At 36.0% G+C, this 15,505-nt stretch overlaps 2 protein-coding genes across 3 annotated transcripts in view; both read right to left on the bottom strand.

Annotated features, from left to right (window-relative positions):
• Positions 1-660: 660 nt before the first annotated feature.
• ROPN1L (rhophilin associated tail protein 1 like) lies at positions 661-10,074 on the bottom strand. Of its 2 annotated transcripts, none has more exons than XM_015821283.1 (6): positions 9,680-10,074; positions 5,955-6,115; positions 5,297-5,420; positions 4,715-4,876; positions 2,174-2,349; positions 661-837 (listed from the first exon to the last, which is right to left on the bottom strand). In XM_015821283.1, the coding sequence occupies exons 2-6, from the start codon at positions 6,083-6,085 to the stop codon at positions 777-779; spliced, it is 654 nt and encodes a 217-aa protein (XP_015676769.1). In that variant the 5' UTR covers positions 6,086-6,115; positions 9,680-10,074; the 3' UTR covers positions 661-776. The 2 variants fall into 2 exon arrangements, with proteins under 2 accessions (XP_015676769.1, XP_015676768.1); XM_015821282.1 differs by having other exon boundaries at positions 9,762-10,074.
• Positions 10,075-11,543: 1,469 nt separating this feature from the next.
• The window catches only part of MARCH6 (membrane associated ring-CH-type finger 6), a 58,636-nt gene continuing 54,674 nt past the window's right edge, over positions 11,544-15,505 (bottom strand). Inside the window, exons 25-26 of the mRNA XM_015821281.1 lie at positions 14,069-14,204; positions 11,544-13,690 (exon numbers count right to left, since the gene is read on the bottom strand). Coding sequence (XP_015676767.1) covers positions 13,600-13,690; positions 14,069-14,204 — 227 coding nt within the window. The 3' untranslated portion in view covers positions 11,544-13,599. The remainder of the gene's footprint in view (positions 13,691-14,068; positions 14,205-15,505) is intronic.

The following is a 15,505-nucleotide window of genomic DNA, read 5'->3' as shown; positions in this document are numbered from 1 at the left end:
GCAGTTTCCATAGCTGAGGGACTTTCCAATCTTAGCATAATTTCATCACCACGTTAGCTTTTCTTATTCAGTTACCTGATTATCCTCGTTACTCTGATTGGATTCACCCCCATTTGAAGAGCCAGACAAAATATGCCCAGAATGCAGTGTTTCAAGAATTAGTTACTATTGAAGTGATCATGAAATAATAAGGCAAATTTCCTTTTTGTTCTTGTTTCAGTTTACTAATCACAACTACAGATCTTAATAAACTGAATTATTTTGACAGTGCCAATAAACATATGATGTTCACTGTTACTTGCAGATAGTGAATTGACACCATATGTATATCCAGACATTAGGAAATAAAAATAATGGGCAGCTGTAGACCATCATTTTGCATTTATATGATTGTTGCCCAGAAATTATAAGGATCTCAAGCACAGAAGGAGAAATCTAGAAGATACTTATTAAAATCAACGTCTGGAAGAAGCCCTGGGAGAATTGCACACTTGATACTACGTCATTTATACAATGTTCTCTCTCACTGAATGGATGGCATAGCCAGGTTGACTCAAACACTGGAAATAGAAGTCACAACTCAATTAGATTTTCTACTCTAAATACTGCTTGTTCAAGCAACAGTCAATATTCATAAAACCATGATCGGAGTTCAGGCAATCAGGTGGTACACATTTTATTGGTAGTTCACAAACTGAAAAGCACGTTAGACATTACATTAATGAAAACTCTAATTTTATTACATATTTGAAATGACGTTTTGCTATATTCCTGTTCTAAGGCATCAATTTTACAGTGGAGAAATCTGCAGTGCCAACCATATAATCCTTACGTGCCCTAAATGAGAAAATAATTATTTGTCATTAGTATTATTGAAGGAACCAATATTATGCATCAAATCCATCTCACCCCTCAGGTATGCAATTTATACATGAAGGAAAAATTCTACATTTTTGCTAAAAAAAAACCTTTTCTATCATACAAGATAAGACCTCCAATATGTAGCTTAACTTGATTTCCATTCTATAACATCTAGGTGACCAAATGAGGCAGGAAAACAAAGACAAAAGAACTAGTAAAAGATCCTGTCTGTATTTAAATAAAGCTAAACTATTGACAACATCCAGTATTTACAAATGTACATGCAAAGCAGTTTTGCCAGCCCTTCCTCTAATCGATACATGTAGAATAAATATTATATAAGAATTAGAACTTATAAAACAATGTACTTTTGTACTAAAGACATTATTACATCACTATGAAGTAGTTTCTCTGAATGTGGCCACATTTTGTTATACTGTATGCAAAATTAGGCAGACTAACTGCCCACTGATAATCCATCACTAATTGTGATGTTATTTTGTTTGTTTTTTTAATTTTTGTTTATTATTTTTAAAGCTTTTCTTTGCAATGCTGGTCTGTGACCATAATGAAAATTGATTGTTAGTTAAAGACTTTGAACAGGCCAGCGCAACATGCAGCCTGCCAAGGTTTTCCAACAAAGTAAATTTACAGCCACTGCCACCATCTCAAAAAGATGCTTCTCAGAACATCCAAGCTTTGTTGCCAGTTTCCACGACTCCAGTTTTAGTAGCCACAGAACAGCTGACTGGCACTCCAAGCATTTCTTTGTGGCCCATGAGGATTTTTCATTTATCAATGTCACATTTTCCTCTCAACAAATTGGGCAGGCCTGACGTACATCAAGCTAATAATTCTCTTCTATTGATTGTCACATTATTCTCCCTAGTTTTATTTTTCAGCTTCAACCATGGAAGTTTTACATCTGTATATAAACACAAAGTTTTAAAATTATAGTATGACTTTGGTTTGTAAATCCTGGTTAAAGATAATAATATTATAGATGGATCCTAATTTGTGCTGTAAAAGGAAAGTGAAAATTATATTTAAACATTGCATATAGCTTACAGTACAGCAGAAAACACTGCACTGTACTGGAATCTCCTTTATTACACTTCTCAAAACTGCTTCAGAGAATTGTAGAGATGTAGGAAAGGAGGGTTAGTGGAACACTCTGCCAAACTGATATAGACTTTGAGATCTCTTCTCATGATCAAAAGGTTCTGGGCATTTGGAGTGAGGCAAGATGAGGTAAAAAGCTGCTGTTCAATTTGCTGGGGGGCACAAGTTTCATACACCCATTAATACTTACACTTGTTCTTTAAGAGACTTGAGAAAAGACTCGGATACTTCCTCTGTTATTTCATCATCTAAGCTAGCCAAATAAGAATAGAGAAATGTAAAAGTGTCATATGGAATACGGGCTGGTCCACCCTCTGGATCATTCGTCAGAATTTCACATGCATGCTTCATTGAACTGAGCAGGGTCTAAGAAAAGCCAAAACAACAAGCAAACAAATACATATTAGAATGTAAGGCAGGTGCTGAGATTCACTTTTAGTTATTCTAATACTGTACATTTATTTAAATAGATATATAGTCTCCCTTTCCACAGAAATGTACAACAAAAGTAAAACACCACCAGGACAGTAAATGCAAAAAGGTACCACAGTTCCTTATAAATATGTGTGAAATGAAACCTGCGTTTATTTCATCCCAGGTGCATTCATAAAAAAAATAAAATGAATTGGGAAAGACTATATAAAATACCCAGAAATATCACTTCAAACATTATGCAATTCTTAGTGAAAAATATGCAGATCATCCAGAGGTTTTAATGCATGATGATTGTACATATGTCTAGTGAGGAAACCAGAAATATTGGCAATTTCTCATCATGGTTATAGCAGGAAATGGCACATATAACACTCCATAGAGGATTTACATATTTTTCCTTACTTCTGCATGATGTTGGTTCCCCATAATTCACCAACAGAAAACATGACGCTTAGGAGGGAATTTAAAATGATTCTCTCCCATCAGACTTTTGGATTTTGATCTTGGGGGTGGCTATTATATTTTATTATATTGTATTGCTGGGTACATTTATTAATTTTATCCATTTGTTGCAAATATATGTTCTATGGCTTTGTGTTTTAATGGCTATAATGTGCCTATAACTGTATGATTGGTATGGCAAACAGATCACACAAAACATTTTTAATACCTTATTTTCAGTCAAAATGGAAATCATAAAATATTTAATAGAAAATACTGTCAAATGCTAGTGAACAGGAATCATTCAGTTTCAACACTATAGTATTCATTTATTTTTATTTTATTTATTAAATTTGTCTGCCACCTATCTCACTATCAAGTGATTCTGGCCTGCTTACAATACCATAAATGACAGAGTAAAACAGTTATTGAATCTGCAGAGTGTTGCCCAGTGGCCCTGTTCAGGATCACCTGGTCCCTCCTTTGGAGCAGCACAGAAGAATTTGTTCACCTGATGGACAAAATGTTAATGGTTTTACCAGTTTTAATGTTTGTAAGTCATCCAGAGTTACCACTAGACAGGGTGGGTGGCACAATCTAATAAATAAAACATATAAAATAACCTGGACCCATGCCACCGAGGACTTTAAAGATGAAAACCAATATCTTTTCCATCACCTTCTCTAAAAAGTGAAGGTGGCAGCCTGGATGGAAGTTGTCCAGGCAGATAAGGTCTAAAGATGATTTTTTAAAAGAACGGGATACACTAAGGCCTCCTGAAAAGGTCCTAGGAACTCTTGCAGTGATGCATTTTCACTGCATGGATTCACATGGCAGTTCCCATCCTGGAGGTTTTCACCAACTAGGAGATGACTGCAGGATGCTACAAAGAGTGTAAATGAAGCTGTGCTGCTGAGCTCCCAAAGTCCAGTCTTGTGACCTGGGAGAAGCTTCCGTGGTAACTTTGAACCTGGGTTGTAAGTAGCCTCAAGGTAGGTCCATCATAACTTTAAAACAATTGTTAAATGCAATTTCCAAATAGATACAAAATTAAATATATTCTCTTCTTTGGATAAAGGAATCAGTTTAACCATCTCTGCTTTCCTTGCTGTGGGGAATAATATATGCTTCCAGATTTTGTGCTTGCAATGGAAAAAAAATGAAACTTTGATTTTGTTTTTGCTGATTAGATAGGTTTGTTGCTATAGAAATGGCTAGTATATACTATTTTGTAAAAATAAAAATAAAAAGTTGAGGTTGTAATGTTATTATTTTCTACTGTGCTAAAGAGAGTTGGAATGCCTTTTTCTTTCTTTTTCCCCTCTCTAACCCATATTTTCTTTTCTTTCTTTCTTCTCCCCCCATTTTCTATTATTTTTTATTTCCCTTTGTAGTTTATATTTTGATAAACAATATAAATGTGACCAAAAAAGAATAGTCATTAAATGCAACTGACACTCTGAAGAATGAAAATTTAAATGATGAAATAATTCTGAATCTATGAGTACATTTTTCAGTTTTTAAAAAGTAGATTTATCAAAACAAAGGGTTAAATAAATTTAAGACTTTTAAAAAATCTTATCTATATATGTGTGTATATATTTGCATGCACTCGTGTCCATAATGCACTTATGATTTTCTATGTTTTAAATGATGCAAACAAATCTAATTCGATCCTATTAATATTGTATATATATCATGTGTCCTATCTTCTGAATCTCAAACTTTAAAAAAAAAATCTGTTATCTCTCTTCCTAATACATTTAACCAAAATTTAAAATAAAATTTTATCTTTAAACACCTCTACTATTCATTTCAGTAGAACAACAATTTTATGCTTTTATTTCTTACGTACTCCACCAAGAGCACTACAGCCCAGGGCAAAAAATTTCATCCATTCTATTCCATCTTCAAAGCTGTCTAATCGAAGAAGATTACGTAGTTGTTCTATTGGTAAGCACAAATTCTTCCACTTTTTATGGAGCTCTATTAAATCCACAGTCTTCTTTTGAGACAACTGTAAAGGCATCATAAAGAAAATATAAGAAAACAAAATTGGAAAGTAACTGTTAATTAGTTGGTTCAAAAACTAGTCACTACCAGGCAGACATGATTGTCTGCCACTTGGTCAAGAACAACCGTGGCCCAGATAGACCGTGGCCTGTTGCCAAATAGACTGTGTGACCTGATACTGGATGAATGTTATTTAGTTTTAAACCTATTTATTTTACATACTTTTTAACGTGCTATATTTCTGTGACTTATTTTATATCTATTTTACTTGCTCAATGTGGAATGTTATATGTCTATAATTTGAAAGTGCTTCTGCAGGAATAAAGAACAGCTAGTTCAAAGAAAGAAATCATTTTAGGTAGTTCAGATCATTTAAAAATCTATAGCGTTATTGTAGAATTCAGCTTTTCAAAAATTATTTTACCTGTTTGTGCAAAACTTTAAGGAGGCCAGGGGTCAAACCAGTATCATTTTTTTGTGTGGCAACTGGCATTTCAACACGTTCTTTCACAGGAAGAGGCTCTCCTCTTGACAAAGCATAGAAGTACCTGTAATAGTGCCATACCGAATACCAAAAGGCAGTTCAAGTTAAAAACAAATGATGCTAGTGTATACAGTTTTCAAAATCGATACCACAGCTTACACTCAAACCATAAGTGGGAAAAAGTGTATTTGCTTTTACTCTCTTTAGTTAGACTTTGAGTGTGACAGGGGTTGATCAACTCTTGCTCTTTCAAATAGCTTTCTGTTTAAATGGATAGATTTCGAAATAAATTAAAATGATGCAGCTAACACCATTTCTAGAATACCTATGTGGCCTCTCTGGGCTTAAAGACATTTTTGAACCCTCAGTATATCAGACTCCTTAAAAATAATTTTGAAGATCTAAACATATTTTAAATTCAGGTGGCACAGGAGACTAGTGGGAACCTAAATGGTTATCTGTGAACAGACTAATGGTATCAGATGTCTGTGGTGATATTTGAATGCTGAAATAATTACTCTGAGTACAGATATACTTCTAAATATTTGTGTGAAGTTTCTTAATTAAGATACCTAACTAACTTTGGTTTTCTACTTACCCATAAGACCACTGGAGAACATCACGTGGTTGGGTCCTAATAGCTGCTTTGGTAAATTGTTTCATAATATCTGGCAGTTCAGGTGGAACATGAATCTGTTGTGCACAGAACATAACATCTGGGACAGGCATGGTTATTCAAGGTCCCAAACTAGAATAATCCTATGAAAATTAAAAAGAATAGTATTCATTAATTAATGTTTTCTAAAATAAAATCTTGAGATGTATAAAGGCATAATATGTGTTAATATCAGTTCTTTATCACATACACCTCACTTTTCTCTTAAGGAGTATTCAAGAGAGTACATATAAGACTATCTGTGATGACCCAGAGCACAGCACAGAGGCAATGCAGTCAAGCTGGCAATTCAAACCGCCCTTTAATTGCTCCAAATGTTCCCCAAATGCTCCGTTTCTGACAAGCCTCCAAACAAAGGAAGACACATACATCTTCAGCCGCCTCTGGCTGCAAGTAGTTTCACATACAGTCTGATTAGGAGAGGAATTTAGTCAAGGCCACGGAAATAACAAGGAATGACACATAAATCATAAACCTAACGAGTCTGTGTGAATACACGCTTGCCTGAGCAGTTTCAAAAGGGAAGCCAAAATACAGTCTGAGATCTTTGAACATCCAAGCAACGTTGTCAGCCAGTCCAATGGTCAGAGTTTCCGGGTTTCCAAGCAGAGGTCACAGAACAAGAGATCAACAACAGCACACACAAAACTCCAAGGAATCAGCATTTGTTTCCGACAAATGCCTCTCCCCATAGCGTCTTCTTAAATCTCAGTCTCCAGGTGTGCCTTGTGGAGAGGGATGGGACGCTCTCCTCCCGAGTAGTTAAGCCTGCCTGCATTGTTCCCTCCTTCTCTCCACTCTCCGTGCTCTAGGATCAGGAAGGGGTCTCTCCCGTTCATCCTGTCCCAATCCTGAAGGGCCCTGGCCTGCATCTGCCTGCTCTTCCCCACATTCCTCTGAAACCACAGACACCTCTCCCTCGACCTCCATAGGGTCCCATTCCAGCTCATTTTCCTCCACAAATTCAGGCTCCAACAGAGACATGACACTATCCTATTTTATCTTCACAGGAACTTAGTAACATCTCGTAACTTAGGGTAGACTAAGAAATGATTTTTCCCAAGGTGCCCCAATAAGCTTATAAAGCTAATAAAATTTACTGAATACGCCACCTTTTGTTATGCATTAGCAAGCTGGAATTTTTTTCATATTATAACAGCTTACCGTAATTGAAAACATACAAGCATAGGTGGCATCTATTTATAACTGAAATATGCATACAAACATAATTATGCAAAATTATGCATACAAACATAATTCAAAAAAAGTTATTTGTCTTTTGTCCTTCTAATACTAGATTTGGCAGCCAACAAGTAATCATAGCAAAAACAATGCCAATTCATTTTCTAGTACAAAATTAACAATTATATTAGGCTACATCCAAATTATGAAAGCAGACATTTGCTTGCATCAAGGTATTGTTCCCTCACTCTTTTAGTCATTTTCCAGAGCTGCCTTTCCAACTTTCAAATTATGGGACGGGAGGCGAAAAATAAGTACAATCCTCTATAAATTGGTGATATTTTAGTCAATTAGAATATTACTTCATAATTTGAGAGTGGACTCCCACATATACTTGTTGCTCTGCCACAAATTATTTTGCATGTGTTCTAGTTCCTTTAGTCTATCCTCCCATACCTAGCACTGATTACTCTCTTCTTGTTAAAAATCAGGATTCTGATAGCACTTGTTCAGAGTAACAAATTATATTAAAAAGCATAAGGTTTTGTACACCTCACTTCATTAATAACAACTTATTCCTGCTAAGGGCTATAAGCTCTCACTTCTCAGTTGCTTAAATCTTAAAACCCTCTGGTGATTAGCCAACCCTAAATGCAACATAATCCAGAATTCCATATGGGGATTCATCAATCTGAGATATTTCATTAGTCAGATGCATTGCCACACATCAGTAGATATCTGCACCAGCTAAGTTACACTGTCTTTTTCTCTTATCATTTTTGTGATATCTTTTCTGAAGCAACCAGCAGTTACAGTATTGTGTACAGTTCTCAAAAAATCTGTATGTTTATCTCTGGTCCATATGAGTCAAACTCTCTCCCATTTGTTTTTTCATACCATTATAAAATGTACCCTGAAAATAAAACCTTGGAATGATGACTGTAATTATGACTGATAAATAAGGTTTTAGATCCATATCTCATGAAATCAGAATCCTTATATTAGAAAGAACATAGATTTAGGTTCTGCATGTTAATCAAATGATTCTCAGGGCATTTAGCAAGAAATATATTGTTCTTAACAATACAATTTTCCAGGAATATCCAGAGCCAGAAATTTACATTTTTCTCGTCTGAGGGGTCCTTTGTACTCTCTGACCTCCGTTGTTTTCTTGCAGATGTTTCTTGCACTAGCACTGATATTATCTAGTTTGGGTAATGAAACATCTGCAAGAAAACAATGAAGCTCAGAGAGCACCAAAGGACCCTTCATTTCAACCCTAAGCTACAAATCTTTTACTGATTTTTCTCTTCTAATATACAATCCAAGTATCTACTAGTCTACAATGTGTTATATGCTGCTGTTAGTTTAATGCAAAAGTGCAGAACATAACACTAGCAGAATGTATTTCAATATATAAAATACTAAAACTATAATCAGTGTTCATAGCAGCTTTCCACATCTTTGGTCTACAATATATGCCTAGGAAATACACTTTTCCCAAGGTGCATGGGATGAGATTGATAGTCTAACATAGTGGTTCTCAAACATTTTGGTCTCAGGAACCCTTGACATTCTTAAAAATGATTGAAGCTCCAGCTTGGGTTTATGTGGATTTTTCAGGGATCCCCAGAGTTCCCCCAACCACACTTTTGAGAATTATTGATCAAACACATCTAGTTTAGAGGAAAAAAATGATTTATAGAATCTGGTTTATAGAAAATGTACGTTCTGGGATATTGTTTGTGCGTAGCCAGATAAAATGATTTGGGGGCCAATTACAGAAACACAAAAGGACTTATGTAGGGTTCCTTCTTGTTGAATGGCCTATATTTACAGGCAGACATTTGTAAATCCCACTCCCTTAAGCAATTCAGTTTTATTAAATACCGATGCATCCAGATACTTTTGGATTATATTCATAAAGACCTACTAGGCTTCTACTTTTTTGGTACTGCTTACCTATTTAAAACACTACTAGCCTTAAGACTGCCTTCTGTTTGTTTGGTGAGTAAGATTAAGGCAGGACGCCTGGCCTTGGCTGCATTACCGCTCAGGTCCTTTTCAATACATTATTTTACAGTCCGCCTTGTAATCCATACAACATGCATACAAAGTGTGCTATACATTGTATTGCGAGGGTAGCAAGTGTAGTTCTACTTCTCATATTTGTATTCAATAAACGCGTTTTCAGCTGATGGCGTGATGGCACTAGCAGTAAATATTCCGCCTGGACTGGACTGAGGGAGTCTAGAGCAGTGTTTCTCAACCTTGACCATTTTAAGGCATGTGGACTTCAACTCCCAGAATTCCACAGCCAGCATTGCTGGCTGTGGAATTCTGGGAGTTGAAGTCCACATGCCTTAAAATGGTCAAGGTTGAGCAACACTGGTCTAGAGTTTAAAAACGCTCTCAGGCAGGAAGTAACTTTTCTTTGGTCAGTTATCCATACGTATTCAACTTACTCTCTCTCTAGTTGCAACCTATCTCGTAGGGTTGTTGTTCAAATAAGCTCTCTGCAGAAAGGGGAGCATAAATGTACCGTACCGCAAATAAAGGAGCAGCCCCCACTAATCCCCTTCCCCGCGCTTGGAGCGGGAACCTCGTCCCCCTTCCTCTGGCTCAAGCGGCTCTTCTGCTCTAACGGCAAGTTGCTGTTCAGCGGCAAGAAGCTGCGGAAAGCTACAGCTGGTGGAGGCGCCGCCACGCCAAGGCTTCGTTTCTCGGCCGCCTCGCTCTCGAAAGATCTAAGCGCCGGTTAAGTTTCCATGGCAGCACGCGCGCCTCTTGTTTCATAGCAACGACGGAAAGAATCGAGAATGACAACTTGAGAGCCGCCGTCGATCTTTTAAGGGTCCTCCTATTCCGCCGAATCTCTATGGTAAATTCTCTTTTCCCGCCTCCCTCACGGGAATTTGCGCCAGCTGTGAAATACTCTTTATAGTTTCCTGCGCCCGCGTACTTTTACACCCCTCTCGGTAACGTGAGGCCGCGCGATCCTTGATGACGCAGGCGTACCCTGAACACGTCGCGCCCTCGAGCAGGCGCCGTTTAATGTTGCACAGCGCCCCCTTCGAAACTTCTCATCGTTTGAGGGGGAGCTTGGTAAAGATTTGCTCTGGGATGAACTTTTAAACCGCGCTGTTAAATGCTGCTTAATCTTTAATTTTAAAAAGGAGAGTGTTAAATAGAAGTCAAGGAATATAAACGGTACAATTTGCAAAAGGAGCGATAGCACACTTTTAAATATTACTTTAAAAAGCTTAAATTATTTAATGCCAAAGACCCAAAGATTGTACACCAACATATGGATGGATACCAGATGTTGGATTTTCTCTTTGGTTAATCGGTGTTTCTCAACCTTGACCATTTTAAGGCATGTGGACTTCAACTCCCAGAATTCCACAGCCAGCAATGCTGGCTGTGGAATTCTGGGAGTTGAAGTCCACATGCCTTAAAATGGTCAAGGTTGAGAAACACTGGGTTAAGTAAAGGACCGCAATGCAACACAATTCGAAAAAGATTATTCCACTGGAATTTAGGAAGCACGCCACTTAGTTTAATTCTCTGAAATGCTCATAAAAGTCAATTGTACAGGAGATTTTTCCCCCCTTCAATGAAAAAAAACCCCTCCATGTGGAGAAAGATGCACCTTTATATATGTCCTCTCTTAACAAACCGCAAAGCCTGCCTGAAAGGGAGACATGCCTGTATTAAAACACCCACTTCCAGACCTGCAAGGGAGCTGTGCCACATTTGTCAAACTGCGGGCCAAATAGTTATGCATATATGTAGCTACAGAAACTTAACATTCTACTAGAACAATACATATTTTAAGAAATTAAACTGATTACAAATGAAACAAAGTGTTAAGCACATTTGCTAATTTCCAGCAACTTTGGTCAGATACAGACTTTCTAGTAATGTGTACTTTCCTCTGGCAGATTTAAACATATTTTGTAATTTAATCACAGCAGGCAGAATTCAGTATTTGGCACTGTGGTAGAATTCGTATGTAAAAGCAATTTTCTGGATCTTGGGGCCTAAAAGAAGGCACAAAAGTATATAGACAAAAAAAATAAAAAATAATGAAGTGAAGGAACAAAATGCCTCCCTATGCTACATACAAATGCCAGATTGTATCACTGAAATAGAATACAGTATACAATTAATCTTTTGGGCAAACTTTGACATGTTAAACATTCTTGTACATTATTTTAAGTTATCAAATACACTTGAAGATGATCAGTTATAAAAGAAATGTTGTTCTAAGGGAAACCATATTTATAATTACTGTTAAAATAGCAGCAAACAGAAAACAAGACCAATACTTTTTCTTAACAAATTTTAATAATCATTGACCACCAGGTTGTCTGGGATAAAAACACAAATTACAAGTTACCGCATTTCTGCAAAATGCTACAGGAAGAAGCACAGCATTGCTGGCAATATCCTAGTGGAAAGACTGTTTCGATTGCTTTCTCTTTTTTAAAAAATAAAGATGTCAAGAACTAATTTTGTGCAACTGAAAGTTTATCACTAGAAAATGCTGTAATTGTGGGCAAACTATGCTCTTGCACAAAATACTGAAATTGTAATATTTGCATTTCCAAAAGAAATAGATACAAAAACTCATAAGTAAGATCTGTCTAAAGTATAGACAGTTAAAAGCAAGTGGGGGATTTTGGCTACCTTCTCATTATTATGCTTTTTAATGAGAGCAATGTCAAAAAAATCTAACAGCATCAAAATAAAAAGGCATTAATCCTTGTATTACTCAAAATGCCAAAATTGAGGTAATGCTCAAAATGTCAGTAGTGGAGAAAGAACACAACCTCATTTCTACTGTACTTTAGCATTGTGCATGAGTATAAATTTTGGGAAATCTAGACTCCAAATCTTCATCCCCATCCTAAAAATCATAGAATCCAAATAACTCTTTTCTTCCAGTACAAAAACATGCTGAAGACAGCAAGCTATTTGATCACATAATTTAACTACATTATATTCAGGATGCAGTCCTGAGTGGTAACACAGCTGCATAGCATTTTCTGAATACAATAAATCTAAAAAAAACCTCGCCATTTTTGAATAGGAAATTGCATTTTCAAGCACATAAAGAAATTGAAACATTTCATATTTCATCTTGTGTTTCAGAAGTAACGACATTAAAATATATTATTATTACCTGCAAAAAAGAATTGTACATATAAAAATAACTTGGGGGATAGGTTTGGTGCAATTATTGTAAAAATCAACTGATTCTTTAATGTTTCAGTTTCTTGTTCTAGCTGTTAATACTATAGTATTTAGATTCCCTCCCACATACACAAATTCATAAATCCTTCAGAATTAATTGCCATGCAAAATGCTGACCATTTCTAAAATTACAGATGTTCATTTTTAATATAAGAGAGTATGAGCTCCATGGTATACTTTGTAATTTTGGTTGTAATAAAGTTCTAACAATTCAGAAAAAGTTGTTGCATTTTTTTATCATTTACTTTTTCTGTATTTGGTAAATAAGTCAGATAGCCATTTCTCCTATACTCCAATGTAAATAAATCTTTGCACATTTCAATTCATAACAAAGGAAATATTGGCTTACACAATGGAAATAAATTCTTATACAAACCTCTCAATTAGCCAATTTAGATATGTCTGCCACTTTCTTCTATTGAATTTTAAGTGCGTAAAATTTCATTAAAATTCTGTCTTCCAGTTCCAAAAAATTAATGCCTCACAATCAAACGATTAAAATTGTCTGAAGGAGAAAATTTGTCCTGATCCATTCTACTGTACAGTATTACAAATAAAATCACATGAAAAAAATATCAGGCAATAAAAAATGTACAACAGCTTTGATGTTATACAGAAATATCTTTTAAAAATCAAATGGAATTCATGTTTTCTTATCACAGCCATTTCACTGCTGACTGTAATGGTTATTTCATTTTCATATCCTTGATAAGCTAGCCATTGCTATAAAAATGGAATTGATTCTTTTGAAATATATATCTTGCCTATAGCAATATTGTTTTGTGGCACATATGTCAACAGAACAGCAATCCAAAATAAAGTGACAACTAGATTTAATAAATTAATATTCTTTAAAGATGTACAATGAACATTCATTTTAATCCAAGGTTGTAGGGTATTGGGATATTGCTATTTACACATTTACAGATCTCAGTACTGGTAAGTTCAGAAATTGCAGATAGTACATAGCCTTAACTGCTATCTGAATGCCATGAGAAAAGAAACCAAAATTAAAATATAAAAACCCAGCTGAGAAAATAGTTTGGAAATACCCAAATAATAATGACCAGTCTATGACAAAGAACACAAAGGCAAGGGTAGATCAAGTAATTCCATGTGACCATTTCTATTCTTGTGAAGACTGAGGAGGTGACGGTGATGTCCCTGGTTTCCCAGTTTTTCGTTCATAATTCACAAGTCGTTGCCCAACAAGATATCTAGGATTTAAAAGAGGGTATTTTTTTAAAAAAATAGTCTTCATTTCAAATTTGGTTCTGAAATGAAATACTAACTGAAGGAGCATTTCTTCACAAAAGATACAATTTCACTGAAGGTTTTTTTTTTTAAAAAAAAGGAACTTCCATTGCTTTCAAGGGATACAGGAAGGCAGCATTACTACCTTAATCTAGTCAAACCACAATAAACATGAATTCTATCATTCCAAAATTTTAGGTGCTTCTGGAAGAGCTGATACTGTGAGTGATACTGTGACTGTCAAAAATTCTGTCCATAGCTCCCAAGTATTCCAGCTTCTTAAACATTTAGGAGATTGTCACTATATTCTGGCATTAATAAATCTTGACTAGGATACTTACTTATCATTTTTAATATGCTCATAAAGGCGCTTGAATTGACGGACCTGAAAGGATAAGATGCCCATCAAAACTACTACCATGAGTAGAAAAGGATAAATCCGTCGTTGTACTAAATTTTGCATCTCAGGAGTGACACCTGTAAATAGTAATAGAAAAACAATGAAACTAAAAATTGGAATTCTAAACTTTTCTATTACCATTGTCAAATTTTAATGTTAAGTTACCTTTTCATTTGTAATAAACTATAAATATAAATAATTATAAAAATATTAAATTTCAATTAATGCACTTTAAAATAAAGGTTGTATGTTTATTTTTGTTAATGCCATTTGGGTGTTTTGAAAAAACCCAAGTGCCCAACAACTAGTCTTTTTTCTATTCACTCAAAATTGATACTCTATTTCTCCCTTTCCATGGATTCTTAGTGATAAGACCAGGAGCTTTGTGTAAGATCCCAGTTGCCTGCTGAGATCCAAAAAGGCAAACAATACCGTTTGCCTTCTTTATATGTAAGTTTTTATTTAATATGCTGATTCTGATACTTGAGTAACAACCAGACCGTATCATAAGATTATCAGAAATTGAAACTGGCATATATGCCTAACGAAAATTTTAAGGGGGCTCATATATATAGGATCCAAAGGTCAATCTGCTTTCCACACTGGTATATCAGCTACATTCTAGACTGGTAGTAGTGAACAAGTGAAGCAGGCTGTACTGTCCACTGATGCCAGCTATGCTTCCACTCTTCAACTTCCCAAAGGAAATTCAGCAGCTTCTTGGTCACCTGCTGGCCAAATTCATAGAAATTAGAACTAATAAAACTATGGCATATTTGAATGCTATTTTATATTGAATTTCATATTCATTCGTCCCAAATGTGCTCCTGATTCGAGAACACCTGCCAAACATGACAGGAGTACAAAGTAATTTTCTGTGTCCCATGAACTCTCACACAATCAGAGGTCAAGACGTTTCTTGTAGTTGGCCACCAGGTTTGTACACATCTCAGGAGGGATTTTGTCCCACTTCTCTTTGCAGATCTTCTCCAAGCCATTAAGGTTTCGAGGCTGACGTTTGGCAGCTCGAACCTTCAGATCCCTCCACAGATTTTCTATGGGATTATGGTCTGGAGACTGGCTAGGCCACTCTAGGACCTTAATGTGCTTCTTCTTAAGCCACTCCTTTGTTGCCTTGGCTGTGTGTTTTGGATCATTGCCATGCTGAAATACCCATTCATGACCCATTTTCAATGTCCTGACTGAGGGAAGGAGGTTCTCACCCAAGATTTGACAGTACATGGTCCCGTCCATCGTCCCTTTGATGCTGTGAAGTTGTCCTGTCCCCTTAGCAGAAAAATACCCCTAAAGCATAATGTTTCCACCTCCATGTTTGACGGTGGGGATGGTGTTCTTGGGGTCATAGGCAGCATTCCTC

The sequence above is a fragment of the Protobothrops mucrosquamatus genome, unplaced genomic scaffold (assembly GCF_001527695.2).
Source record: "Protobothrops mucrosquamatus isolate PMUCROS unplaced genomic scaffold, P.Mucros_1.0 scaffold1295, whole genome shotgun sequence".
Lineage (NCBI taxonomy): Eukaryota > Metazoa > Chordata > Lepidosauria > Squamata > Viperidae > Protobothrops > Protobothrops mucrosquamatus.
Note: the sequence above shows the minus strand (reverse complement) of the source record. Positions and strands in the feature narration are given on the sequence as shown.

Bases quoted from the DNA above. Each gene is read 5' to 3' on its own strand.
- ROPN1L (XM_015821283.1), bottom strand. From the start codon at position 6,085: ATGCCTGTCCCAGATGTTATGTTCTGTGCACAACAGATTCATGTTCCA. The intron at 5,421-5,954 runs GTAAGTAGAAAA...GCACTATTACAG, and splicing joins GTTCTCCAGTGGTCTTATGG to GTACTTCTATGCTTTGTCAA. The intron at 2,350-4,714 runs GTACGTAAGAAA...GGCTTTTCTTAG, and splicing joins GCTGTAGTGCTCTTGGTGGA to ACCCTGCTCAGTTCAATGAA.